Source organism: Colobus angolensis, unplaced genomic scaffold, assembly GCF_000951035.1.
Source record: "Colobus angolensis palliatus isolate OR3802 unplaced genomic scaffold, Cang.pa_1.0 Scaffold18, whole genome shotgun sequence".
Taxonomy (NCBI): Eukaryota; Metazoa; Chordata; class Mammalia; order Primates; family Cercopithecidae; genus Colobus; species Colobus angolensis.
The window spans coordinates 3829247-3844920 of record NW_012114932.1 but is presented as its reverse complement, the minus strand read 5'-3'; the positions used below and the strand labels follow the sequence as shown (position 1 = coordinate 3844920).

General features: G+C 51.3%; 3 protein-coding genes across 8 annotated transcripts in view; 1 reads left to right on the top strand and 2 right to left on the bottom strand.

Annotated features, from left to right (window-relative positions):
- The window catches only part of PLXNB1 (plexin B1), a 26490-nt gene extending 26007 nt beyond the window's left edge, over nt 1-483 (bottom strand). For both annotated transcript variants that reach the window (XM_011939178.1, XM_011939179.1), the window contains exon 1: nt 398-483. The gene's annotated coding sequence lies outside the window, so the exon portion shown is untranslated. The remainder of the gene's footprint in view (nt 1-397) is intronic.
- A 2061-nt stretch (nt 484-2544) lies between these two features.
- CCDC51 (coiled-coil domain containing 51) lies at nt 2545-11521 on the bottom strand. 5 transcript variants are annotated; one of them, XM_011939172.1, is made up of 4 exons: nt 11142-11521; nt 5193-5512; nt 4081-4245; nt 2545-3541 (listed from the first exon to the last, which is right to left on the bottom strand). In XM_011939172.1, the coding sequence occupies exons 2-4, from the start codon at nt 5502-5504 to the stop codon at nt 2783-2785; spliced, it is 1236 nt and encodes a 411-aa protein (XP_011794562.1). In that variant the 5' UTR covers nt 5505-5512; nt 11142-11521; the 3' UTR covers nt 2545-2782. The 5 variants fall into 5 exon arrangements, with proteins under 5 accessions (XP_011794562.1, XP_011794561.1, XP_011794565.1 ...); XM_011939171.1 differs by having other exon boundaries at nt 11033-11165; XM_011939175.1 differs by having other exon boundaries at nt 4081-4352; nt 5193-5391; nt 11033-11165.
- On the top strand, nt 11335-15395 carry TMA7 (translation machinery associated 7 homolog (S. cerevisiae)). The gene is made up of 3 exons (XM_011939177.1): nt 11335-11523; nt 11606-11693; nt 15038-15395. Exons 1-3 carry the CDS (start codon nt 11344-11346, stop codon nt 15070-15072), a joined length of 303 nt encoding a protein of 100 aa, XP_011794567.1. The 5' UTR covers nt 11335-11343; the 3' UTR covers nt 15073-15395.
- Nucleotides 15396-15674: the final 279 nt, after the last annotated feature.

Genomic DNA, 15674 nt, shown 5'->3' with positions numbered 1-15674 from the left:
CCGCGTCGGCAGAGGGCTGGGGAGCCGACCCCTCCCGCACGCGGGAGGGCGGGGGCGGGTTGCACAGCGGCGGTCGCCATGGCAACGCGAGTAGCCCAGAGGGGTGAGGAGTGAACCCCGGGAGCCAAAGCCGCCCCGCCCCATCGGCCTCACCTGCGCGCCGCCTTGGAACCGGAACTGGGAACTTTCCCGGTTGCGAGGGGCCGAGGCGGAGGGTCGCGCTCCGCACCCGCAGGTGCTCGTGGAACAGCGCCCCGGCTTCTTCCCGCCCGTCCAGAGCCGGGTCGCACACGGGTCCCTCACCTGCCCAACCCGTTCTTCTGCCAGCGCCCGGCCTCGCCCCGCGCCCGGAGCTCCTTACCCGGCTCCGGTGGTCATCCTCCCCAACTTTCTTTACCTGAACTCCGAAGCGCCTTGTTTCTCCCCTGCGCACCTGGCCCTGCCCACCGCCCCTGCTCCTAGTACTCCCCAACAGCCAATCCCTCCTTCCGGCCCCACCTCTGGCTGTTTGAGAACGTGGGCTTTGGACCTGGGCTTGCGCCATCAACTAAGCCATGTAACCTGACACCAACCCCCCCAGCCTATTTGCTCACCAGCAAGTGGGGGTGATACCACCTCTAGCGGGACTGTGAAGGCAGGGCACCTGGGCTGCAGAGGCGCACAAGCAAGGGCTCACTTCCTTCCTTTCTTCCCAGCCCAGGACCCAGACCTGGACCCACCCCAAGCTGAGAAGCGTTGGGCAAGTCTGGGCTCTCTCACTGGCAAACACCTGGGCCTTCTGCGGGAGGAAACACTGGCAGAAGGGTTCTCTCCTGGGGCCCATTTGTCCCCTGTGCAGGGCCCTTCACACCCTGGCATGCCCATGGCTAACTCAGGAGCCAGAACCTGGCCCATCCAATTAGGACTTTTGGAGGACTTTGGCTAAAAGCCATTGGCACAGCTTCCTGGGAGGCAAAAATGTCACACGCATCATCTGAAAGCCTCCAAGGACTCCACAGGCTAGGGGAACCTCAATCAAGAGATTCAGGTCCATCCACACTGGCTACTGCCCTAGAGCTACAGACACCCTCTTCCCACCTCCCGCCGGCTATCAAGGGTCTCCCGTCAGGTCACCCCTTTTCCTCCACTCCCACTTCCAGCACCTGAGTCCAGGTGCTTAGCACCCTGTCTGCAGCAGCATAGCAATCCTTCCCTGGATCCCTCACCCTTAGCCTCTGACCTCAGACTGCCAACCTGGTAACCTGGGCCTCTGACTTCATTCTGCGCAACTCCCCCACACTCATCACCACCCCAGCCAGGACAGTCTGCCCCAGTCCCTCACCCACTTTGGCTTTCCTGCCTATGTAGCTTGTAGGAGCCCCCTTCACATGCACAGAATCCCTCCCTCCCCAAATCCATTCATCCAAGCACACACCCTTCAGGACCTATCTCACCCCAGAGGAAACTGGGTCTTCCAAACCCCACAACCCCCTTCATCTGTACACAGATACAATACCTACGGCCCTATGAGGAATGTGAACACTGTAAGCGCAGGGGTCTTTCCATCCCATGCCATTCTGGGGAGCCATTACTCGCCAAGGACAGAGTGACTGAGGGACCAGGTGCTGAAAACCTGAGGTGGGGTACATTTGGGCCATACTCACTGCCCAAGACAGGCTCCAAGAAGAAAGTATGCCTTATGGGAAACACTCCTGGCTCCACAGGCTCTGACAGCTCTGCACAGACACCAGTGAACAAGCCCCCACCTGCAGCCCCTGCATACAGCTACCCTGCGCTCTCAAAGGGGAGTGGGTTCTCTGGAATGTGCCTGACTTCCAATACTCCAACACCAGGACTGAATACCAGCCCAAAGCTCCTGTTTACTCAGGGCACACAAGGCCACCCATGGCCATTTAGTCCAGGAGGTGATGGGTCACTGTTCCCCTCTGAAAAGAGATCATACACATGCCCCCACTGCACCTCCCACCCGTGGGAGACCCCCTCTTCCCTATCACTGCCTCTCCATGCACACTCCTGGTGTCCTGAGCTCTGCCTATGCCTGTGGAAGACTTCCCCGGGCTGTGTGGAGGTGCACCCAGCCCCAGTGGCACACCAGTGCTGCCCAAAGCACTCTCTGTACCAGGGATCCAGATTGGCCACCAATTCCTATACTTACGTCCCCAGCAACACTTATCAACCATTCCCCCAATCTCTTCCCTACTTTCCTCTGATCACTCCTCCAGTACTAGAACCAGAAGTTCTCCCCGACATGGTAGAGAAAGTGATCCAGGAGATGGGAAGTAACCATGGTCACCAATGAGTAGGCAGCCAGCTAGGTTCCACTCGCTGGAACTCCCAGGCCATCTGACATCGGACAGTCAGGTAAGTGGAGGGCAGGCCAGGAAATCCAAAATGAAAATCTAGGCCTCAGGAGTACATCCATAACAGTTCAGAAAAGAGGACAGAGAGGAGATGAGAGAGGAACTAAAGGGGGTGACTACCCCAACTCCAGGCCCAACCTTCAAGTCTTGGATCTTGATTCTCAATGAAAAAAACTCAGTCTGATTGTTTTAAATAATAAAACTCAGGATATTTTAATTGGACATTAGCACAAAGTTTTGATAATTAATGTAAATGAACCTTGTCTGCAAAGTGAAGTGTGCCTGCTGGTGAGTCACACAGATGCTGCTCCTTCAGATTGAGGTTATACACGCCCCCAAAGGCTCACTTCATTGCTACGATTCTCTAACTAAATCCACATTTACAGCCCTTGCCTCAGACCCTCTGGAGGAGGGGCCAGGGGTTAGCTGGCTCTGAATAGCATGTAGAGCATAGGTATTGTGGCCACAAATGTCACACAGGTGACCAGGGTGCTGTATATGGTATTCCTGTTGACTTGGGCTTCTAGTCTCTGCTCCGTGTCCGACAGTGCCAAGATCATACTCCCCTGCTCTAGCAAGGAGCTGGGCATAGCCCCGTCTGCTGGTTCCGCCAGGCCTGGGTGTGCTGCAGCCTTTACAAGCTGAACCACCCCAGCCATTTGGCTACAAGTCTTTTCTAGGCCATCAAGCTGCTCTCGTAAGCCTTCTAGACATGAATGGACTTGCCTGGAATGACTGAGCTGCTCTTTCAAAGCAGCTGAAAGGACGTCTACATCTCTATCTCTGGTAGGGGGAGTACCTGCCTGTGGCCCAGAGCCCTGCCCTGGCCCAGCAGCATGTACCAGGCCTCTCAAGTCCACCATGAGATTGTGGAGGTCCCTCTGCTGGAGGGAGTAGCTAGACGCCTGTTCTCGAATGGCCTCCTGGAGACTCACAGGCCCCTTCTGTGCCTCCAGGAGTAAGGCCTTCAGCTCCTGTAGCCGGACGCGGTTCACATAGGTGGAGCCAGCCACACCAATCAGGGCCCCCAGGACTGAGCCAATGAGGGACCAGTTCTTGGTCCTCTCGGCCCTTGTGCGCTCCTTCTCATGACTTTCCCGCACAGCCGCAGAGAAGAGGGAGAATTTCTCGCGCTCAGAGTCTTCTGCACGCAGATAGGCTGTGCGAAGTCTCTTCTCCTCCTGCAGAAGCAAAGCCATGTTACTGGGTTACATGGGGACAAGGTGGCCCTGCAGCTATAGCCACCAGCAGATGGCTCACTACCTTGTGCCTGGCAGAGTACATGTTCCGTAGACCCCTGCTGAATGAATGAAGGTAGCACAACCCGGCTGGGTCAGAGGGGCAAAGGAATTGGGAGTGAGCAAAGTGAGTTGCATGACCGTCCCACCTGTGCAGTCCTGGGTTTGACCAGAGGTGTACTTATGTCTACACGAAGGGAAGTGTCCAGCACTTCCTGGGCCAGCCCCTCCATGGTTCTCCTTCCTCAGCATTCTGGGTCCCAGGCTATACTGCTCTGAACAGTTGGCCCCTGTACTCCAGAAGAAAGTAGATGGATAGGCTCTGGAAGCTTGGGGTTCTGTCCCTCCATAGGAGCTTCTGGTTTACCACTGTACCAGGCCTCTGATTAAAGACCAGTCAGAATTCCCACCTGGCCCCTCCATGATCTGCCAGGCTAGGGTCACTGTCCAGGTGTGAAAGGACTGCCTCCTGAGGTGCCTACCTGCAGCATCCTGTGCTCGAGAGTAGCCAGTTCCAAGTACTGACTGTCCTCCCTGGAGACACGGTCCAAGCGGTCCCTCACCTCCTTCAGCTTGGCCTGGTGAACTTCCAAGTCCTCTCGAGCCTCTCGGACAAGCCCTCGAGCCACCATGAACACTTTCTCAGCCTGCAAAGAGAAAACCGGAGGCCATCTGCACCTTCTCTCCACACCCACACAGGCTCAGCTGCATTCCCAGCGAGGCTGTGGCTAAGAAGAGGTCACTGGGGTGTGAGCTGCAAAGGGTGGAAACGGAATTCCTTAGACACTAATCCTGGCTCACCCAGTGGTGTTCAAAGTGCAGCCTTGGGCGACACCCATCAGAATCACGAGATTTAGCCATTCAAGCAGAAATAACATGCCCCTGAAAAAACTTGAAAACAGCTAACAATGCACACAATTTGTGTCCATCAAACCTGTGTTGGTAGGCTGTTTCCCGTGTGTTGCCTTATTTATGCCTCATAACAATACCATGAAAGGCACTGCTGCAGCCTCCAGTTTATAGACCTGGAAACACCAGCTCAGCCAAGCTCAAAATCTCCAAGGGAAGAAATGGCACTGTTTGTCTCAAATCCCCCGCTGAACCCCCGGTTCTTCCCACCTTGTTACACTACTCCATGCCTAAGAAGGAGTGGGAACAGAGATGACAGAATGCTTCTCTCTCACCACAAAGGACTTGACAACCACAACCCGCTCTTTCCACCTCACAGTGTGACATTTCCCAGTGCCCTCTACCTTCGCAAAAGATGTTGTAATTACACACAGTAACAGTACTGCAGCAAGCCCCAGGTAACTTTCACCATCAATCCCCAAACAGTCCACAAAGGAAGTATTTGCTGGCCTCACAGAGTGGATGTTAGTGGCCAGGGACTTATTAGTACACAGTAACTGTTTTTAGAGAAAGTAGGTGGCACAGTTACATGGAGACCTTCACCCCAGAAGCATCAAGCCCAGGTTTCCACATGAGAAATGAGGCCAAACACAAGTCTGGATGGGGCTACCCAGCACCACGTGACTGGTTTGGCACATTTCCCAAGTCAGAGGGCAGGGCCAGCCACCCCAGCTCCCCTCCTCACCTCTGTCACCTTTCCCTGGGCCTCTCGAACCTCACTGAGTCCAACAAACTCTTCATATCTGTCCCACCAAGTCTTGGCTGTGGAGGTCGCTCGTTGCTGAATGCTGTGCCCCAGGGCTCTTCCCAGTGCTGGGAGGCGGTGATGCAGGCCGAGGGCCACTTCCTCAGGTCTTTTCTCTCCAGGTTGGCTTGGGCCTGGGCTGCAGAGAGTCCTGGTCATAAAGAGGTCCCTTCCAAGGAGGCCCCTCTGGACCAGTATGCGGGGCACACCCACGATGTGCTGCATGGCAAACCCAGGGCTGCGCCCCGCCATCAGGAGATCTGTGAGGGGGACGCCAGACAGGTCAGCTCACAGCTAAGAAAGGCTGGACATAAGTCCGTTCTGAGGCCTAGGGACAGTTCTGAACAGACTAATCCTCACTATAATCATCTAAACTGAGCACCACCCTGTTGGGCCCAGAGACTGCGGCCCCTGTGGCAAGAGGATGGTCAGGCTCTCCCTGGGTGCTCTTGGGCAATGGAACGCAGTTGGGGAAGAGCCTCTAGGATACCATTCCTTCCAGTGCCTGCCACCATGCCACACAAAGCGGACCTTTCCCTGCTACCCACTTCCCTACATCCCCCAAGTCTCTCTGCTATGACTTGAATGAGAATCCTGATGTCCGGGTTTCTGATATCAAAGACAGTTTTGAAACCAGAGTTGTATACATGCTGACAAAGCCCCACAAAGATGCATAAATACTCCCTGCAATGTTGTAGAACTCAGGGAAATTCAGGAAGACTAAGATCCAGGATCATTTCTGTCAAACAGCCTCAAAACCAACTCCCCAGACTCTCTAAGGACTGCCTCAGCACAAGGGAAGCAGAGTTTCAATTCTGTGCAAGGGCCTAAGGACACAGGCCATTTGTGACCCAAGACAGAAAACTCTCAGCTCTCCTCTAAGACAATTCCAAGGGCAAAACAAAACAAAACTGTTTTTGCCACAGAGGACTTTTCTTAGGTTCACGCCATCCGTCTTCGTCCCCAGACTTTCCAGGCCACCAACTCTCAGTCTCACACTTCTTGACTTCCATAAGCTTTCTCTTTCCTCTCCAACCTGCCATTGCTCAATGGGTTAGGTTTCTCTCATCTTTCCCTCTTCCATCTTGCTTTGGTATTTGGGCCTGCTTCTCATTACCTGAACAGCAAGGAGTCTCCCGTTATCCAGAATCAGACCTCACCTGAGCGCAAGAGTGCCAGTGATTCTGAGGACCGCAAAGAGGTGGCCAGGTGACCCATTTTCTCAGAAAAAGCTGAGCCAACAGCACCCTCCTCTGGCCAAACCACACCTCAAAGTCCCTAAGCACTGATCCTGGCTGTGAGAGCGACACCTGGTGGCCAACAGACCAAGCCAGAGAGAGAAAAGCAGAGGGAGCTGCAGACAGGAAGAAATTGAAGGAGCTCCAGATACAGAATAGAAAGGGGCTTCCTGATGGAAGGTGATGTGAGACAGGGGCCCCCCACAGCACCCTCGCCTCCTATCCATCATGCTGTGCTAAGAGCTGTCTTTGGAGAAGCTCAGGGGCTTTGAAAACACAGCTGGTAGGGTAGAAACATGTCTTCTGGGCAAAGTGGGTCTGAGCTGAGAGCCGCAGAAGGGAACATCACTGTGACAGTGGTCCCAAGCTCGTGCCACATCCAAACCCCTGGGCCCCCTTCATAAGGCTGGGTTCCATGGCCATAAGGGTGCATGCCATCCAAGCCCCAGAAGCCCAGTGAGACTCCCAGGCCTCAAGGCCAGCACCCATGACACACAGGCTGGGACTCTGTGACACCCCTGCAGGTGTATTCTTCATCAAACAAAGCATCCAGTGTCCGCCATGGCTGGCACCACTTTTCAACACCCTCCCTTCCCACATCACTGCCCCTTTTGGCTTCCTCCAACCTTCTCAGCCTCCTTTCCCAGCACTGCATCTACTAGCTGCCCACTTTTAGACCCCAGAAAGGTCACCCATTCCTGACAGAGATGACAACTACTCTGTCTCTTGTGCAATCTTCGCTTTCTTCCCTCCCCTACCCCACCCCCACGTTCTGCACATGGCAGCCCAAGGCTCTGTAACACAAAAATCAGATTACATTCCTCTGATCAAAATCCCCCAAAAGCTCCCATTTCACCTGGTGGTGGCCAAGAAGCCCTGAGACCTCTCAGCCCTCATCCTCTTCCTTCTACTGTCATACTCTGCTCCAGCCACTGTGCTGCTCTGTGCCCTGCCACCTCCTCCAGCTAGATGACTCTTCCTACACAAGTCTACTCAGCTCACCCTGACATCTTCATCTTTGCCCAAATATCACCTCTTAGTAACGCTTCTTTGACCACTCCCTCCCCAGCTACCTTCTCTGCTTTATTTTTCTCCTGATGGACACATTTCCTTATGTGTTGCCTATTCTCTCACTAGAACCTAAGCTGGGTGACAACAGAGACTTCATAAGGGAATGTGGCAATAATTCCCAAGTTGTTTCTCCACTCCAGTCCCTCCCCTCAGCCTCTCCACCACCCCACCAGCCCCCAACCCCAACCCCATTTCTCAGCCCCCAGGATGTCACCACTTAGATGTTTCACAGGCCCGCCAACCAGCAAGGGGAAGAATGTTCCTGGCAAAGAAAAAAGGTGGAAAGTGTTTGAGGTTGCTCAAAACCTGAAAGGCAGTCAGTGCAACTGGAAAGCACAAGCAGAGATGAATGGATGGAGAAGCTGGACAGGTGAAGTAGGGCCCTGAGGGTCAAGTTCGGAATCCTGCCCCTTCAGATCCATTCTCCCACTCTATGTAGATGGCTGTCTCCTACCAAACTGCTCCTTCCTCAAGCCTCTATCATGTTCCTCATCTTCACTTCCAGCCTGATAGTCTGCTTGCTTCATTTTCCACCAAGAAAATAATAAAAAGTTGGAAGAGAACTTCTACAAACTCCCAATCACCAGTAACTACCCCATTTCCACCTCCTCTCTTGATCCTCAGGATAAAAAAACCCATGCTTCTAGGGAAGACCAACCTGTGCCCCAGGGCCCAAATCCTCTCTCTTCCTGAGACACTGCTCAGTAATTGATCTGACACCCCCACCAGCAACTGCCCCATTTCTCTGGTTCCCTTTATAACCAAACTCCTTGACAGACTGCCTGAATTCACTGTTTCTCTTCTCTGATTCCATCCACCTCCCTCTGATCTGGCCTTCACCCCCTCCTCCTTCACATGCCATTTCACTTGGTTTCCAGTCCCCACACATCTGCCTAACCTATGGAATATGCAGCACCCCAGCGCTCAGCACTCAGACTCCTCTCTTATCCAGTCCTGTGGTTTTAAAAATCATCTATGAAAATGGTCTAAAAAATTTATTTTGGTGAAGGCCATACAACTCTGTGAATATAATAAAACCACTGAATTGCACACATTGCATGAATTGTATGGTATGCAAGTTATACATCAATAAAGTTTTTTTTTTTTTTGAGACGGAGTCTCGCTCTGTTGCCCAGGCTGGAGTGCAGTGGCCAGATCTCAGCTCACTGCAAGCTCCGCCTCCCAGGTTTTACACCATTCTCCTGCCTCAGCCTCCCCAGTAGCTGGGACTACAGGCGCCCACGACCTTGCCCGGCTAGTTTTTGTATTTTTTAGTAGAGACGGGGTTTCACTGTGTTAGCCAGGATAGTCTCGATCTCCTGACCTCGTGATCCGCCCGTCTCAGCCTCCCAAAGTGCTGGGATTACAGGCTTGAGCCACCGCACCCAGCCCAATAAAGTTATTTAAAAAAAAAAAAAATTATACTCTTGACTCCTCCAGCCCATACCTCTCTCCACAGGGTTCTTGGCTCATTTATCAAACTTCCCAACCTGTATCTCTGCCTGAAAATCTTTTTTTTTTTTTTGAGACAGAGTCTTGCTCTATCACCCAGGCTGGAGTGCAGTGGCACAATCTCGGCTCACTGCAACCTCTGCCTCCTGGGTTCAAGCAATTCTCCTGCCTTAGCCTCCAGAGTAGCTGGGATTACAGGCACCCACCACCATGCCCAGCTATTTTTTGTATTTTTAGTAGAGACGGGGTTTCACCAAGTTGGTCAGGCTGGTCTCGAATCCCTGACCTCGTGATCCACCCACCTCAGCCTCCCAAAGTGCTGGGATTACAGGCATGAGCCACCACGCCCGGCCCGTCTGCCTGAAAATCTAATGGAGATCTCATCTTCCCCTCCCAAACCTGTTTTTCCCATAGCCTTCTCCAATGTGGATGACAGCAATACCAAGTTCAAGTATTCAGACCAACAACCTCGCATCACCCCTGATTCCTCATTTCTCTCCCACCTCACATCCATCTATCAGCAAATGCCACTGGCTTTCCAAATCCAGGATCCCTCCTCTTCTCACCTCTGCCACTGATATCAAATGGGCCCAATGACCCACATCACATCTCTAGCCTGGATTATCCCAAGAGCCTCCTGACAGACATCACCCTGCTTCTATTCCAGTCACTGCAATTTATTGTCAGCAGAGTCAATGTTCCTTTCCAAACACAGGTGGGACCATGTCTCTCTGCTCAACCCCTACAATGGTTCCCCACTTCTCTCAAGGTAAAAGCCTGTCTTTTCCATGGCCTACAGAGAACCTACCCACTGGCTCTCATTCCTCTGACCTCATCTCCCACTAGTCTCCCTTTCCTCACTCCACTCCAAGCACATGGATCTTCTTGAAGTTGCTGGAGTGCACCAGGTTGTCCCCAGCTCAGGGCCTTCATGACAGCTGCTATCAGTGCTGCTTGCTCCCTCACCTTCTTCAAGTCCTGCTCAACTAGTAGCCCCTTGGAAGGTCTACACACAGCCTATCAGATATGACGATCCTACTCCCACCCTAGCACTCCTGACCCACTTTCTACGCTTTATTTTTTCCATGCACCTATCACATGACCTGCAATATGTATCTCATTTATTTGCTTTGGTTATAGTCCGTCTCACTCACTAGAATTTCAGTTTGGTACCTACATATAGTACATACCCAGCAAAAAATGTATTCATCTGCCTAATCTTTGGACACTGTAGCATCCCAGCACTCAGCACTGTTATTTTAAAAATTAAGAGCTTTGGCTGGGTGCGGTGGCTCACCCCTGTAATCCCAACACTTTGTGAGGCCGAGGCGGGAGGATCATGAGGTCAGAAGTTCGAGACCAGCCTGGCCAACACGGCGAAACCCCATCTCTACTACAAATACAAAAATTTTTCAGGCATGGTGGCGGGCACCTGTGATCCCAGCTACTGGGGAGGCGAAACCCAGTCTCTACTAAAAACACAAAAATTTTCCAGGCATGGTGGCGGGCACCTGTAATCCCAGCTACTGGGGAGGCTGAGACAGGAGAATCGCTTGAACCCAGGAAGCAGAGGTTGAAGGGATCCAAGATCGTGCCATTGCACTCCAGCCTGGGCAACAAGAGCAAGGCTCCATCTCGGGGAAAAAAAAAAGCTTTATTGATATATAACTTGCATACCATATAATTCACGCAATAACTTGCATACTATATAATTCACCCAATGTGTACAATTCAGTGGTTTTAGCACATTCACAGAGTTGTATGGCCATCACCAAAATAAATTTTTTAGACCATTTTCATAGATGAATAAACAGAATTCGCAAACTGCTGCACCCCTGACTATATTATAAAACAAACTCCTTACAGGGGTTTTCAAAGCTATAGGACCATGTGATATAACTCCCGCCCACTTCTGCCATCTCCCAGCCTAATCTACCTCCACCCAAGCTGTGCTTTCCTCGGTTTCAGGAACGCGCCGAGCTTCAAGGCCTTTGCACATGCACATGCCCTGCTGTGTACCTGAAGTGCTCTTCCCGCGCACGGCCACAGGCCTGGGGGGCCTTCCGATTAAGTACCCCTCCTACGGTTCCGGATTCTACCCTGGCAGGACGACCCTAGCTCCTCGTACCTGGCGCAGCCCGACCTAGCGTCTGCCACTCAGTTGACCTCTGACCTGTTAGTCCCCGCCCCTGGAGTGCCGCATCCGGTAGCGAGAGTTCAACTTCCTGACTAGGAGCCAATCAGGGGGGCCGCCTCGCTGTCTACGACAGAGGGTGGGGGAAGATGCGCCGTTTCCGGTGGCAGGGTCTGGGGAAGGGGCGGCAGGCGCCATGTCCGGCCGCGAAGGTAAGTGTTGCCGGACGGTGAAGACGGTGAGGACTGCGAGGACTGCGGGGACGGTGGGGCAGGGACCGGGCGGCAGGGGCAGGCCGAACGTGCTCGTGTCGCCCACAGGTGGCAAGAAGAAGCCACTGAAACAGCCTAAGAAGCAGGCCAAGGAGATGGACGAGGTGAGGGCGGGCGCGGAGGCACGGGCGGGTGCGGAGGGCCTGGGAGACAGGCCTGAGTTGAACCCGCTCTGCCTCTCCCCAGGAAGATAAGGCTTTCAAGCAGAAACAAAAAGAGGAGCAGAAGAAACTCGAGGAGCTAAAAGCGAAGGCCGCAGGGAAGGGGCCCTTGGGTAAGTGGGGGCTGAATACAGCTCAAGCTGGCCAAAGGCTGTGAGCCTCTGTTGGGATGAGGGCGCGGACATGCCTTTTTCCTGCCTCCTGAACTGCGAGGTCTCGTTTTCCGACGTCCGCTGTAGCGGATGGTCTTTAGCCAGTCTCGGATTTGCAGCAGCAGTAAAGGTCGGGAGCTGGAAACGAAGTCTCCTGCCTCCCAGGCAGTTTGGGCTTCCATTCCTTAGGGAAGAGCTGCAGAAACGGAAACATTGAAATGTATTTACCTCAGACGCAGATTCATACAGTTAAGTTTCTCAGTGTCTTCCGCAATCTCTTGCCCCAAATTCGTATTTCACTGCCTTCTTAGTGTTTGAGCGTTACTTGACTTCGAAGTTTTTCTGTGTGTGTTTTGTTTTGTTTTGTTTTTTTGAGACAGAGGCTCACTCTGTCTCCCAGGTTGGAATGCAGCGGCGCGATCCCGGCTCACTGCGGCCTCCGCCTTCCGGGTTCTAAGCGATTCTCCTACCTCATCCTCCCAAGTAGCTGGGAGTACAGGCGGCTGCCACCACGTCTGGCTAATTTTTCTTTTTCTTTTTTTTTTCTTTTTTTTTTTTGAGACCGAGTTCGGCTAATTTTTGTATTTTTAGTAGAGATAGGGTTTCACCATCTTGGCCAGGCTGGTCTTGAACTCCTGACCTCGTGATCCACCCGCCTCGGCCTCCCAAATGCTGGGATTGCAGGCGTGAGCCACCATGCCTAATTTTTTTCGTATTTATTGTAGAGACGGAGTTTCACTATGTTGGCCAAGCTGGTCTCAACTCCTGACCTCAGGTGATCCACCCGCCTCGGCCTCCCAAAAATGCTGGGATTGCAGGCGTGAGCCACCACGCCTAATTTTTTTCGTATTTATTGTAGAGACGGAGTTTCACTATGTTGGCCAAGCTGGTCTCAACTCCTGACCTCAGGTGATCCACCTGCCTCAGCCTCCCAAAGCCTGAGCCAAAGCCCCCGGCCACCTTTTTTTTTTTTTTGTACTCATTATTATCTCTATGCTTTTGCTTTCTGAGTCTTTCTACTTCTGGGTGTGCCTAGACTAAAAGATAAAGTCCAGGCTCTTCAGTGTGCTGTTGCTCCATATGCTTTTCTAACTGAATCCTCCACCTTTTTACATCTTTTATGTAGGAAGAATTCATTATATTTCAAAAGATTTTTGAGGCCCAGCAGTTCTAGTACTTTATGTGCATCTTAAGCATTATTTTACATTCATCCAACTAGTGATTATTTCCTCCACAGTTGTTTATGCCCTATTTGAGCACTGTGAGCCACACTAGACATGATGGAGACAAGGATGGTGGGAGTGTCATCTGGGGCTTCTCAAGACCTGTCTCCCAGTGGGTTTGATCCATTATTCTTTACCTACCCAGCACTGAGATTCTAGTTCTTGAGATTCCTTTTCAGAATGGTGTAAGGGGCCAGGCACAGTGGCTGACAACCATAATCCTAGTGCTTTGGGAGGCCTAAGCAGGAGGATTGTTTAAGGCTAGGAGTTCACAGCATCAAAGGGAGACCCTGTCTACAGAAAAATTTTAAAATTAGCTGAGCGTGGTGGTGGTGGCTCATTTCCTGTAATCCCAGCTATTTAAAAGGCTGAGGCAGCCTCATTTAAGCACAGGAATTAAAGGTAAGAGGATTATTTGAGCACAGGAGTTCAGGCTGCAGTGAGCTGGGATCACGCCACTGTATTCCAGCCTGGGAGATAGAGTGAGACCCTATCTCAAAAAAAAAAAAAGGTATCTTGCACCCTCTTTTAATCTGTGATTGTGTATAGGGAAAAGATCAGTCCTTAGTGTAACTCTATGCTAGTTGTTTCTCATTGAGCATCATCTAATATATTTTTTTTAAGGTTTATTTTGTCAGGCCCCTTTGGATCTTCTTTCCTGTATTATGCATACATAACCCTACACTATTTCTTTCTTTTTTTTTTTTTTTTTTTTTAAGATGGAGTCTCACTCTGTTGCCCAGGCTGGAGTGCAGTGGCGCGATCTCAGCTCACTGCAACCTCCGCCTCCTGGGTTCAAGTGATTCTCCTGCCTCAGCCTCCTGACTAGCTGGGATTACAGGTGCACATGGCCATTCCTGGCTAATTTTTGTATTTTTAGTAGAGACAGGGTTTCACCATTTGGCCAGGATGGTCTCGATCTCCTGACCTTGTGATCTGCCCGCCTCAGCCTTCTAAAGTGCTGGGATTACAGGTGTGAGCCACGGTGCCTGGCCCAATCCTACACTGTTTCTTAAATCGCCTACTGGGTTCCACATATATGATGATTTGTAAATTAGTAGAGTATACCAGGTGCCAGGATCATAATATGGAAGGCAGTGTAAGTGTAACATGGCAGTTAAGAATGTGGACTTTGAAGTCAGACAACTCAGGTTGGAATCCTGGCTTGTCACATACCTTGAACAACACCTAACAATAATACTTCTTTTTTGGCTGGGCACAGTGGCTCACGTTTGTAATCCCAGCACTTTGGGAGGCTGAGGTGGGTGGACCACTTGAGGTCAGGAGTTCGAGACCTGCCTGGCCAACATGGTGAAACCCCATCTCTACTAAAAATACCAAAATTAGCCGGATGTGGTGGCGTGTGCCTGTAGTCCCAGCTACTCGGGAGGCTGATGCATTAACAATCGCTTGAACCCGGGAGGCGGAGGCTGCAGTGAGCCAAAATTGCACCACTGTAGTCCAGCCTAGGTGACAAAACAACACTCCGTCTCAAAAAAAAAAAGGCTGGGCTCGGTGGCTCACACTTGCAATCCCTGCATTCTGGGAGGCCGAGGCAGGCGGATCACCTGAAGTCAGGAGTTCGAGACCAGCCTGACCAATATGGTGAAGCCCCATCTCTACTAAAAATACAAAAATTAGCTGGGGCTTGTAGTCCCAGCTGCTCGGGAGGCTGAGACGGGAAAATGGCTTGAACCCAGGAGGCGGGGGTTGCAGTGAGCCGAGATCGTGCCACTGCACTCCAGCCTGGGCAACACAGCAAGACTCTGTCTCAAAAAAAAAAAAACTTCTTTTTCTGTAAAATGGTTTGATATGGCATGAGGATTAAATAAGCCAATCCATGAAGTATACAGGAGTGTAGATCTAGACCAGTGCACAGCCAGCCACTGCTTGTAAACTCCATCTTATCCTCATTTTACCTTTACCTAGAACAGACAATATCAGTGAAGCTGCTATCCATGCTTGTGTTAAAGTGAATGCCCAGTACAAAAGCCAGGCTTTACTAAGGTCCACAGCAGGTCCATGGGGCATCTACCGTAAGATCTATATTTTTCCCTAATTGTGACTATTTTTCTTTTGCAGCCACAGGTGGAATTAAGAAATCTGGCAAAAAGTAAGCTGTTCCTTGTACCTGAGGAGATGGTGACCCTTTATTTCATCCTTATTTAAACGTCTATATTCCCTGCCATAACATCTTTTGCCACATAAAGCTGGAATTAAGTGTTGTCTTGGAGCTGTTGTACATTTAAGAATAAACTTTTGTAAAAAAAAAATTCTTACAGTGGCTCATTATCTCTTAGTTGTTTTCACTAAGTCATTCCTACCATAACTGTGAATTTAAAGTAAAACCAGCTCAGAACCTTGCCAGAGTCTGCTCTTTGGTCCTAGTTCTACCCTAAACTTTGTATCACCTGAAATTAAACCAACTCGTTTGAAAGGATGTCCTTCTCCTGTGTTGTATGCCTGACAATACCTTACATGAGGTTAGTGGAAGAATTTGCACGTTTTTTTCTTGGTGGGGGAGGGGGTGGAGTCTCTCTCACCCAGGCTGGAGTGCAGTGGCATGAACTCTGCTCAGTGCACCTTCCACCTCCCAGGTTCAAGGTATTATGCTTTGGCCTCCCAAGTAGCTGTGGTTACAGGCACCTGCCACCATGCCTGGCTAATTTTTTGTATTTTTAGTAGCTGGGATTTCACCATGTTGGCCAGGCTGGTCTCA